Genomic DNA, 13,355 nt, shown 5'->3' with positions numbered 1-13,355 from the left:
CTTCCCTGTCTGCACTGTAAACATGTCTGTGCACTTTGAACAGTCATGTCAGCATGCTGTGTAGCTTCCTGAAAGCTGCTTGCTTCTCTCCATGTTGCCCTGCAGCCATCCCAAACAGTTGGCCACAGGAGAATCTCACAAGATGAAGTTTTAAACCTATGTTTTTTCTGCTTAAAACCGAAACACTTCTTTCAGCTTCCATGATCAAAAGCAGCTTGTTATTGGAATCTCTTAAGTCTGAAGAGCAGACAGAAGAGAGAGCTATAAAGCAAGTCTCTTTATTTTCTACCCCTAACTCCTAAAATAATTACAAGCAGAAAGCAGGAAATGGAGAAAGAGAAAATGGATCAATGAAGGCAGCATTTACTGAGATACAAGAGGGTGACATCCTCTGGTGATTCACAGGTGCAAAGAAAAGGTCAGCATCACCAGCAAACAGGCACCTCCTTACAAAACCTTTAAAACTTGCTTGTTCCTAAAAGCTTCCAGTTTAAAAGTTAAATTTTACACTTGAACTTTATCACCAATGATGCTACAAGTATAGCAAGCCAGAAACTTGCCCACAGCATTTAGTTACTTCTTACTTGTACTGCTCACATATCTGCAGAGAAAAAGCTAAGTGTCAGTAGGCCTGAACCAGGTAAGTTCTTCATAGCAAAATGCTTCATCTCCACACGCTTTCATTCAAGCATAAAATATGAGTTCAGGAATTTGCCCTCCCTGTACCCCAGTGCCATTTGTACTGTCCGAAGAGCACTGAAATTGAACAGTCACCTTTCCACACTGAACTTCTGTCATTCCTTCTTGTCCAAAATAGCTGAGTTCGTTACCATCCAGAATCACACTAGCTGTGTAAAAGGTGTCAGGCTCAATCTGAACTGGATATTCAAACCACACAGGAAAAGTGTTACTAGAACCATCTGAGAAATATTTACTCAAGTTCTGGCCTAGGATAACTCCTTGTCGTTTGAGTTCAATCTTGGCACTGTACTCTGCTGATCCACAGCTGGAGCCATACAGCCCAAAGCCAGCAATAAACACTCTCTTATCAACAGCAAACTGGATGCTGTCACACCGGCCTCTGTAGCGCCACTGGTTGCTGCGGTAAGCACAGGACTGGAATCGGTGGCATCGCTGAGGAACAAGGCCTTTCCGGGGCTTGCTTACAAACTGTAACTCTGGCTTTTTGGCAGCTGTATACCAGAGGAAGATATCATTGGTTTCATTGAGAGTCAGAATGCCAGACTGAGCAGCGCCATTTGCAAAGTCATCAAGTGCCATAGTAGGGATGCGTATCAAGTACAGAGCCTTCCCAAGGACTTTGCGCTTGTTTTCTATGGTAGCCGTTAGCTCTTGTCGCTGACACTCCACTTCAGCCCAGTTCAGAGCTGCTTCGAAAACAACAATTTCTTTGGCATTCAGAGTCTCCCTTCGGAGAATGCTTTCAAGTGTCTGAAAATCAATGTCACAGAACCCCTCAGACTTCAAAGCTAGCTCAGCTTGGGCATCAATCACTTCCCAACAACGCTGGGTCAGGTCAGGTTCCTCGAATAAGCAGCTCTGGGAAAGCAGCACACAGGCATTCTTTGCACTTAGACTTGTCTCTAGAAAGTTGACACAGGCACGGGCAAGATGAGGGACGATATACTTCTTGGCAGCATAAAGAGTGGCCAGTACGGTATCTGCAGCCAAATCAATTTCATCACAATATATATATCTGAAATAAAACACATGCATGTAACACTGCTGCTTAATGCAAAAAGCATAATTTGGCAACATCTAAAAATTATAAACAAAGAATGGCTCCACATTAAAATCAGGCAGTGCTTTTGGGAAACATTGATTAAGTCCAGAAAGTACAAACCATTTATGTAAGACCATGGAAGAGAACAAGCTTAATGATAAGGTGAATAAAATTTCACATTTGGGATACATGCCATGTAGACAATGGTTATTTACAAACTATTGCTTCTCTAAGTCTGTCTTCCTTCCTTCCATACACGCTTTGGCTAATGAGAGGCTATCTGCCCCATGTGGTAGCTCCTCAAGGACTACCTTGCTTGGCTAACACAGCAGTCTGGAACACATTACAAAGCATATTTGGACTGGATGTCCTATGACGGTGAATGATTAATTATTGAGGTGTAAATAAAAATGCAGAAATGACAGCAAGTTTATTGGGAATAACTAGTATATGAGGTGCTACTTATTTTCATAACTATTGGTTTGGGGTTTTTTTTGGGAGTGGGTGGCTTTTTTGGTTGTTGTTGGTTTATTTATTTATTTTTAAATATGGTGATGAAGCATATAGAGAAAGGAAAAAGCACAGAATTCTAATGTTCACGTTTCTTAATGCTTACAATATCCTAGAGCTCCACTAGCAATGTTTTCTCTTGATCTCAATGCATAAGAAGGAAAAATGCTTTACTGCTATGCTAGTGTGGTGGAAGAGATAAAGGTGAAATTCTGTTTATGTGACTAAACTGCTGGGATTCATTGCTCAGAGAAATGAAGCATTGTACAGTTTGTTCTTTTTAATATCTCATGCTTCAGGGCCCCATTTGCAGCTGGCGAATGCAATGTGCTAAAACCATGCCAAATGCGATTTTACTTTTCCTAGGGATAAGCGAGCCTTGATGGTTATGGTTGATAAAAGTATCCTCCTTCAGTAAAGCTGAAGTTGTATGTGACCTTGTACTAATTAAAATTTTCTAGTTAGAATGTTTCCCAAACAATGAATTTTTTTGTAGAACAGATGCGTTTATCAAGTAGAAGTAGTACCTACACTGATCTGATTATATTATCTGTATATATATATATTATCTGTAAATAATTTTATTGGTAGTTTTGCAAACATATGTTACTATCTTCTAAGCCACACTTCAAAAACATACTCAGAACAGACACTGCTCAAGCAATACAATAAAATCTAAGAGGTCACATAGAGAAAAATTACTTACAGAGATCCAAACCTTTTTTTTTAATCTCTATTACTTAGTTTCAGCTGGGCTATTTGTAACAATAAAAAGCATATCTATGTATCACTAGCTATAGGCTTAGCTCCTTTACTGTCCAAAATTTTTCAATGTATCAATTCATTCATTTTTATGATTCTCCTCACTGCTCTCCAATTCTTTTCTCCCTTCTATTACTTCTCTTTGCCTGCTACTACAACAAAGAATGATGACATCTGTTTTAAACTGAAATAGTACAAAAGTTGCTAGTTTAATATTCATGAAAGTGAAGAACCAATATTCCTGATTTACAACAGACACAGCACAGATCAGCTGTCAGCAATATTCCACATTTCTCACTCTGTCAATGCACCCCAACTCTGGGCTATCATTACTGATACTCCAGTTTCACCCTGTTCTTAAACAGAGGATTCTGCTAGTCCACAGGGTTTAATGGTTTAGTAACACATTCATCCTGGGATGAGACCACGGTTTTAACTAGAATAGTCAAAATCAAGATAAGATATAATACATTAAAAACACTAGTTCAGTGTGTCAGGTAGACTATGAATTTAAACCTATACTTAAAACTGCAGAGAACAGCCAAATCAATTTCACTGGGAGAATAATTAGTATCTATCAACTGAGTATTATTTCCTACGTTATATCTGGCAAAACCTTGTCTGATGTTTGTTGTCAGAATGTTCACGATATGGTAAAAGACAACAAATATTTATGCTGTAAGAATTCACTGTCCATGGAAAAAACAACAACAACCAAACAACACAGCCCGCAGATAAACAAACAATGTATTTTCTAACGACGTCTGTGATACATCCCTCCTGACTGTGAAAGGGAGCACCAAAAGGACAAGGCTGCTTTGGGATAGGTAAAAAGTCTTTTCCTTCTGCAGCAACAGTACCATAAGCTTTCTGCCATCCCCTGCTCACTGCAGTTGCAAGCAGCACTCATGGGGATGATTTACCAGGTGGTAAGGAGTGAAGGGGACTGTGGTTCCCCCCAGCTCCCCCCAAGCTCCGCCCAGTGCAGCACATGCACTGGATCCTGTGATGAGGGGAATGCTGCACTGCTGAGTAATGTCTTTTCCCTTTCTCTGCACCATCATGGCTGCAGACACCCCTGGTGTTCACAGATACAGGCGTACTCTGCAGGTTTAGGCACACTGCATCAGTGGAAGTTTGCACTGGCAAGGTTACCTCAATATCCACAAATACAGATACCATTAACTTATTGTGGTCTTTTTATTTTTCAAATAAAAGCTGAGAAGGTGAAGAATTCCATGGTTCTGGCCATGTTCTCAAAGATAGTTTCCTAAATTAACACAGGCTAAATAATATGCCAAGACCTAGATGTCAGTATTGATACTCTCTTTTCTAGGTTTGCTCTCTGAACACATTTCATAATGATAAATTCAGAAAGCCTTCAGTTTTATATGCCAAATCATGCTTAGCCACAGTGAAATAGATTTGCTGTTCAAAAGGGAAGGGAGGGCAGGGGGATCCAAGAATCTGGTCTTTGTGCCTTGTAAAATTCTGCATGAAAAGTAAAGCACAATTCTGAGCTCTGCAGAAAACTCCCACAAAACCAGAAAGGCCCGAAGCAGGGATCCATAATGCACCTGCTTACATAATGTCTTGTCTTAACTTTATATTCCATGTCTGTGTAACATCAGCTTTTCCTGTCAATTACTGATATTTGCAGAGAACATGGTGTTCATGATAACCTATGAAAACTCTGTGCAACAAACAGTATATGCAACTTTGAATGTTCACCTACAGTGTCACTGAAATGTCAGAGAAAAAATAAACCATTCTGTAATCACAAGCTAATCAAAACAAACTATGAAATACAATAAATTGCTAGCTAGTGATTACAGCATTACATGCAAGAAAATCTGCAGCATGTTAAAAGGATCACTATCAGATACTAATGTATATTCTTTATCAGAAAGCAATGGCAGTTACTAAAGCTGAAAGGAAAAAACCCTCAAAGCCATAGCATTTCTGTGATAGGGCATTTCTCTTTAATAATCAGAGTTTATAGATACATTGAAGGACAATTCAGCAGGGAAGCTGCTTCATTATGCTCATTTAGGAAAAGATCAGATTTCTTATGCAGTCTGCAAGAAGAAAAATAATGATCATGTAAACTGGCTGTTTTTTCCCTCGTTAGAATAAAAAACCCTATTAATGTAAACAGACTTTTTATCACCTTCTAAATGCATCAATATGACAGATAAAGAGAAATCTAATTTTCAGATACTATATTCAATAACTTAAGAGTTGTTCTTCTAAAACAAGAGCTGCATACAGCAAGTTTATAAAAGAGCTGGAATGATGTCACTATATGAACCCAGCAATTCTAGGTTTTGGGGGATTTTTTTGTGTGGTTTTTTTTTTTACTTTTTACTATGCTTGCGAAGTAGAATAGGTTTTTTTGTTACAGTTGACAGTTCTTTTTAGTAACTCCATTCCTTGGTGTAACACATGTAGTGACAAATCAGATCAATAGGCATTACAGTATACAATGTGCCCAATGATCCCCTGCCAAAGTCGTTATTTATAACTGCCTACATTAGTCTAATATATGCGTGCCTGGAAGTAAACAGGGAAAGCAAAATGAGGTAAAAAGTTTTAAATACCTGAAACACAAAATGAAGAATATTTTAGCAACTACTTTCTTCTTGTTTATATGCAAGTCTAATACTTTAACTATGACATTACCAGTGTATATATACATCATAAAGGAAAACATATCCAGCAGATGAATGATGCTTACTTCAGCATTGCGAGAAAAGCAGCAGGCTCAACATCTGGTATACGGATTTCATCTTTGTCCTCAGCAAGCTCTCCATAAAACATTGCATGGAATACAGAGCTCCCAACAGCCAGGACATACTGTTGAGAAAGGGAAATCTTATTTCATGCTTCAAACTGAAAGCACTGCCAACAAAAACAATGTGGGAGAGCCACCCTGTGCATATTGGGCTTCACTGACAGACTCCATAGACACACTCCAGTAAGAAATGAAGTCAAAGTTAAGAACAGAATTATACATTTTCCCAGCATTTTACTCTCACAGGCATATATGCATTAGCTACTGGAAAACACTCATATCCACTATAGAAGTTAACTATTTCTAGAAAATCTCAAGAGTAATGTTAACCAGCAGCACAAAGCAGTATTCCTAACTTTACAATGATGGCCTTAGCACAAGTGTACTGTTTAACCAAAAACACAAAGAAAAGCAGACAGACTATTTCATTGCATGTAGCCTTTTAAAATACAGAATTATGCCTGTCCCAGAAGAGCTGAGTCTCCCATGCTATGTCCTTGTGTAACTGTGGGAGCTCTCTCTGGCCTTATCTCCACCCAAGCTGACAATGCAGCTGTTGCTTACTTTGTGTCCTGGCAGACGCTGGGTCCCACCTGGTGGCCCGACCACAAAATGAACATCTGCCATCAAGTCATTGTTGAACATCACTGCATTTCTGCAAACAGAGGTAGCATGTTAATTTATGCCGTTCTGTAACTCTGTGCTTGCCTCAGACCAAAGAAATCTTAACTTCTTGAAACGTAAAGTTGCATGTTAGTAATAAGAATCAGGTCACACTTTGTTTTAGGCTACTTTACACATCATCACACAAATATACCAAAGAAAAAAGTAAGTAGAGATGTGAAGGGAGGCATGTGTGTGTGGAATTAAAAAATCCCCACCCCCAACTTATAACAACTTTTCAAAAAGTGGAAAGCAAAGTCAAGAGCATGTTTCACCAAAAATCTCCACTAAGGTCTAAAAGCAAATCTTTACGAATATGCTGCAGCTTCCAGCAGCATTTTTATTTACTCAAGAAAAGCAGCTGCAATGGCTGGAAAAGATACACTAAAATACTTTCCATAACCAAAATACTTGTTTTACACACACACAAAGAAAGAACAGAGGACTGTGTTTTCTTCAGCTAACAAATGAATATATGCATTACTCTTCAGCTAACAAATGAAACATATGCATTATGAACATTTTGCTACTTTTCACCACTTCATTCAAACAGCAAAAACAAACTGCCCGCAACTTACCTCTCTCTGATGGTTGGATAAAGTCCTTGCCAATTAGGCGCTGGAATAGTGTTGTTGTTATTGAGATTTTGCTGGTGGTACTGCTGGACAGCAGTTGTATTAGTGTTGGCTGGTTTCTTTCGGGGAAAAATATCAGCAGCCATCTTCTTCTTCTTTTTGGTCTTCAAGGTAATGATTTCATAACAAACTGGAGGCAATTTGCTGCTGCTACTGCTGCTGCTGTTTCCCTTCTTAGAGCTCTTCTTGGATCTGTTCTTGACTGTCTCTGGAAGCATCAAGAAGAAGGTGAGACATTTCATGTTCTTTCCTTTCTCATCTACCATGAGTATACTTGCCTGTAAAGCTAGACAGCCTAACTAGCCAGGAACATTAAGAAATGCACGTGGAAGCCGTTTAACAGAGAGCAGCAGAGCTGAGATTTTGCTTCTTTTCCAGCAAGACAAGGTGACCTTTCAAGTGCACCGAGTAAGAAACTGGCTTTAAGTTTGATCCAGTACTTGAATCGTTAAACACATCTCCATCATTTCTGCCAGTTTTCTTTCTTTCCAGATTTCCTAACCAGGAATCGCCTGAAAGCACTACACCCTGCAAAGAGGGTACACATGTGGCTGTAGCACCAGCTCGCTGAAGGGGGCTAGCAAGACACACACAGTAGCACTGCTAGTCTGCTCGGCAAGCTGAATTTGTGCATTTTACAGGTCGGAACACAGTAGGTATTGCAGCCCTGCAGATGGAGTCAGCCAGCGTTAGGAGCCAATAGCTGAAGCCACCGATAACGATTGGACCCAGCCGCACAGTGACACCTATTGTAACGTATGCCGCTCTCACATTAAAGCGACAGCACTTGCACTCTTCATTTCATATGTAGCACTAAGTAATAAACGGCATGCACAGTTGCATAAGTGCATGACTGGCTAGAAGCATGCGTGTTTTAGCTCTCCTTGATGCCGCTTGAATTTTCACAAGGGAAGTAATAAAAAGTTGAAATCAGTTAGAAAGATCTATTTGAGTTTAAATATTTCCATGGGAGCTATTTCCACATGCAGTCAATAATACCATGGCTTCATATGCCTCCGGTATTCCCACAAATCCCTACCATAACAGTTGTTCAGTAAAGGCACACTATAGCTTTCAGAACCAAATTAAAGCAATCAACTATCAGCAGCAAAGAGTGATGCAGTTAAACAATCCCTCTCAGCGCAGCTTCTACTCCAGTGTAACATGAATAGAGATGAGGTCACAGCTTTAGCTTTAACTCCTTGTGTTTCTAGATAACGTAACAGCCTTTGACAGGGGTCTCAAATCGCTAAGCAGCGCTAATTAACCCAGCTTACACCAGACATGGCTGAACCACATCAGAAGAAAACTTCTAGATGTGCAATCAGATTAAAGCAAACCAGAGTGAATATATTTAATCAATATTTCAAAGCACTAAATGAAAAAGTCCAAATGATTTAGAGAGTCTCGGGCAGAAATCACTCCTTGAGATGCAAATACACTCCAATTTTATTCACAAATACTTTCTGAAATAACAGGATATAAGCTATACCAATCAAAGCATTTAAATAGGAAAAGAGACTAATTTTCAGTCATTAGTTTACTTAGAACTTAAATTTAGATCAGATTTCCTTAATAAAAGGTCACGTGTATTAAAAAACAACCAGCAAGCAAGCAAACATAGCCACTTATAAACAAAAGCAGGGAAATAAAAAATACTAGGTATTAGGTGTTAACATCTCATACCGTAAAATACTGGGGGGGATAATTAAAATATGATTTAATAATTATTTTCAAGTTTTAAAGAAAAAATCTTCTTTGCTTTCAAAGCAAATTTAGCCACTTTTGGCCTTAATTAGTTTTGCTGGACAAGAGTATAACAGTGAAATTAAAATGATCAAAGGTTGGTGAAGAAATGGCTGACCTTGCTGAAATCCCTGACAGAAATCTGCTACTGACTTAAACAGAAACATTACTCAGGCTATTTACTGAAACACCATCACAACTGCTTGAATCACAGCTACAGCTTTGTAACAGTCAATGGCTGAATGTCTTTAAAACCTAAAACTGTATAACCTAAGTGCAGGTATTTGAAAGACTATCAGGTCTCCTTGGGAGACACTCCATATTAAGCACTAACTAAATACACTGGCAGTGGCCCTCCAGAGACTTTGTTGCAGTGGTTTGAGATGATACCATTTTCAGACACGCAGTTGTCCCCTCTGAAGTCACTGCCCATGGAAGGGGAAAACAGAAGGATATGCATCTGTGCATCAGCTGCTGCATTTCACAACCCAACATCTTAATGCAAAATCGCCTTCACCAGTAATTTAAAAGAAGATGGCAGATTATACCTGGTATGGCTGCAAATCGGAAATGCTCTTAAATACACTGAGAAGCAGGTTATGCAATTTGCAAAGAAATATTTTTAGCAAGCTTTTCTTTCTTTCCTTTGCCCCTTTCTCTTTGGCTTCCTTTTTTCATTTGCAAAATACTGATTTGGAAGGGAAATTAACAATCTAAGCCATATTGAACTGTAGAGGTAAAAGGGGTAAAGTAAAAGAAGCTCATCCCACAGATGGGATGCTTGTAACTGCCCACAGATGAGAGTTTATGACAAGGACACAGCAGGTATTCTCAGCACAAAATTTACATTTGTTGAGTTTGCGTAAGTTTTTTTCTCCTGCTTTTGTAAAATTCCAGTGTAGTTACAAGAATAACCTTTCTGCTACTGCAAAGGGAAACATTTCTGAAGGAAGAAGTTTTAATAAAACCTTTAGAGATACAGAAAAACCACGCACTCTTCAGAAAATCTGTTTCTCAGCACTGCTGTTGGCAGAAGACAGAAGATTGCAAGGGTTAGGAGATTCATATGAGAGATTTAATTTTTATTCCATAAATTCATTTTATAAACTTCCAAAGTATATAAAAATCAAGGCCCTCACAAATTTTTTTCAAACCACATGACCAGCACAAATCCAAAGATTATACACACACCAGATAAGGTCACTGGGAGGATAGAGAAGAGAACTGCAGACGGATTGACTGTTCAACTCAGTCTAGGAAAGACTAATCCCAAGTGTGAATCGGTAGGAGTTCACCATACCTCTGACTTCTGAAAAACACAATGCATGTATTGCATGTTGTGCTTTCTTGGGAAAGTGAGTGAAGGAGAAGCTGCAGCTGCAGTATGTTCCACCTGAATCCAAAAGTCAGCCAGATGCCCAGTAGACAAGAAGATAACATCTGCATGGTAAGATAAAAATCCACTCCAGTAAATAAAAAGCCTAACTGCCATCTTTGTTCTTCAGCCACCCATCAAAAGGGTCTGCTACAACCGGAAAATAGAGTCAATCCCACAAAAGACTCCAAAAGTTCCTACAGAAAACTATGAATCTTTTACAGGCTTTATACCACCTTTCACTGAACTTCATTAGTTCTCAAACTAATTCTCCTAAATTCTCCCATTAGAAGCATGTGAAATGGGGGGGAATAAACCCCAAAACCCAAACCAAAGAATTACAGCTAGTTGCACTCACTATTCTTTCTGTTTTGGCCGCAACTTCCATCTATTTTCACATAACATAAACAAAGTTTTCTCCTTTTACTATACCCATACTGTTAATGAATTTACAAATCAATACATTAGCAGCCAATAAAAGCAACCTATGAACTGCTCACTGTTGAAAAGACTATTCGAAATCCCAAGTTCAAATCAGTCTGTCTCTGACAAGAGGATCAAGGAAATTGACCTTCTCTCACCCAAAGGTCTGTCCATCTCTGAAAGCTTATTATAACGCATTCCTAATCTTCTTCAGCAATTCTCATTTTTTTTCATTAATTATATATTAACAGAACCTAACTTGATATATACAACTTAGAGAAAGGGAAATACAGTTCTTCAAAGAAACACTAATCTTTATCTTATAAGCAAAGTAGTCAAACCAGAAATATTTTAACTTAAAGGGTATAGGAAATTCCATGCTTAAATCTTAACACTGGTCTAATAAAATCCAAAATGTCAGAGGTGAAGAATTAAGCAAAGGACTATAGCTGGAGGCCGAGATACTATGCATCAAGTTACATGCCCCTTTCAAATTATTAGGAACAAGTTACAAGCCCTTGGAAATCACAACTGAAGTACGAGTTTTGCTGTTCTAGTCCAGATGTGTGCAATATACCTGCAATCCCAGTTTCATTTATCCCTTAAGACCATAACATACCTTGACACCACTGTGAAGTTGGCACAGGTGTGGTATTATACCACAACTCCCGGTACAACTTTTAATAGTATGGTACTACTATAATTATGAATTTCTAAACTTAACTTCCAATTGAGAAACCATTCAATTTCCAGGGTTGATGGGAGTACTCTTCCTCATTATACATCAGCCTCTCCTACCGCAATAGCAAGCATATCCAAGTTTTTATATTTTTTTCCTTCTTCTAATAAGCTGTGTATTTCTGTATCTCTCATTTATAAGCCGGCTCTTCATGGAGTAACACAAACTGGACAATTCCATAAAAAGCAAGCTTTCATCAAAATTTCAAATTATCTGTTACAACCAAATAATGAATAAAGGAATGAATTCCAAGCAGACGATGAGAAAATGCATATATTTCTTTTTTGTAAAGTTGCCAAGTCTCTCCCTTGGCAGTTATTACGCCTATGCATTATTAACGTTCTTTGTTTTAATTCTGGATTTCCCTTTACAAGAAAACAAATTTCAGAGCATGCATGTTGATTAACCAAAAAAACCCACACAATATTAACAAATCTACCTGTCCACTGCTAATCTTCAGTGAATTTAAGTTGACATTAAGCAGTCATTTAGAAATGGAATGTACAAGCTCAAAAACCAAAACCAAAAAACTGAGCAAACCACACAGCTGAGGAGTCTAGGTCTGTTTACTATCTATGAATTAGTCACTTGGAAGAATCCTTCCCAATCACCATTCCAACCCTTCTGCTTGTAAAACCACTCATTTGGAAAGGGATAGCTAGCTCTACTCTTGATACCCTCAAGCAAAAAATGCATTACAGTTGACAAAATCTTCCAGCCTTCTCTCTCACAAGTTTCTGTTTGGCAGCACTGAAAGTAACCAAGATTGCACCCGCTTCTGTCTGCTGCATGGCAAAGCTTGCCCTGAAGTCTTCTCAGTAAGGTCTTCTATGGAAAAAAAAAATTAAACAAAAAAATTATGACTAAAAAGCAGGGAGAAGGATTGGTAAAATTGTAAAGACTCTCAGAGATGCCAGAATATAGGGTAAAAAGAGAGTGTTTCTTACCCATAATTGCCAACAGCAGGGAAAGATTTTTTTTTGATAGTATCAGAGTAGAACTGCATCTTGAAGCAACACTAGAAGCTTTAAACCAAAGTCCAAAATAGCTAAATTGTATTTTGCTATAGCTCTTACACTATACTAGCAACATACTTGTTGGCAAATATTCTTAACTCTGCTTAACATTTAAAGTATGAGGATTTAAATATTTTGCGTAATATTATACACTAAGATAGTTTTTACTTTTTTTTTTCCCTGAATGCCTCTAATGCTTTAAAGAAAACAAAAGCAGAAAGCCTTGAGCAACATCGTCAACAGGTACGTACAAACTTATATAAAATAGAAGCTTAAAGAATGAGTATTCAAACGTCTTCTACTCTTTCATTCTTTCATTATTTGTTACAATGTATGCTGTGTCTCTGCATGGTATTTCTTATTGGTTTCCCTACCAAAGCAGCCTTATTTTGTTTTTTTTAATGTGTCCTTTTTGTATCTGCAATCATTTTCATTGCCCTCTTTTGATTTTTTACAGCAATATCCTTTCTGAGAGAAAACAATCAAAACAGATTATATTCAAGAATAACATTTAGCCCTATGTTTCCTTGCGAATAAACAACCACTGTCCCTCACCACAAACCTGTTCATATACCTAGCATAGTATCTTCCGCTATAATTTCTTTCCTGTTAATTTCTTGCTTAGCTGCTTAAGGTTTGCAATTTAACCCCAATGAGAGGTTAGATAACTTCATATTTACACCCCAAACACAACATAACACAAAAGACTTCTCTACGCTGTTAGGTTTTGTTCCCAGCTAGATCAAAATGTGTATTAAAGCAATAAAGAAAACATTGTTTAAAATTCCCTTGCATTTTCATTACTACTTCAATACCATGCTTGCTGCATGAATGACAGTCCATATAAATTATAACCGTATAAAGAAAGGCTTATGTTTAAACAACCTACAGTGAAAAATGTATTTGATCCCATTACAGTTAATTATCACACAAACATTCTCTTCTATG

At 38.1% G+C, this 13,355-nt stretch overlaps 1 protein-coding gene across 1 annotated transcript; it reads right to left on the bottom strand.

Annotated features, from left to right (window-relative positions):
* Positions 1-391: 391 nt before the first annotated feature.
* On the bottom strand, positions 392-7,374 carry BTBD3 (BTB (POZ) domain containing 3). Its single transcript, XM_010180398.1, has 4 exons — positions 7,052-7,374; positions 6,375-6,465; positions 5,754-5,872; positions 392-1,717 (listed from the first exon to the last, which is right to left on the bottom strand). Exons 1-4 carry the CDS (start codon positions 7,372-7,374, stop codon positions 685-687), a joined length of 1,566 nt encoding a protein of 521 aa, XP_010178700.1. The 3' UTR covers positions 392-684.
* Between the last annotated feature and the right edge of the window lie 5,981 nt (positions 7,375-13,355).

This window comes from Mesitornis unicolor, unplaced genomic scaffold, assembly GCF_000695765.1.
Source record: "Mesitornis unicolor isolate BGI_N332 unplaced genomic scaffold, ASM69576v1 scaffold8960, whole genome shotgun sequence".
In the NCBI taxonomy this organism is placed as follows: Eukaryota; Metazoa; Chordata; class Aves; order Mesitornithiformes; family Mesitornithidae; genus Mesitornis; species Mesitornis unicolor.
The sequence above is the reverse complement of the archived record's forward strand: the minus strand, read 5'-3'. Positions and strand labels throughout refer to the sequence as shown.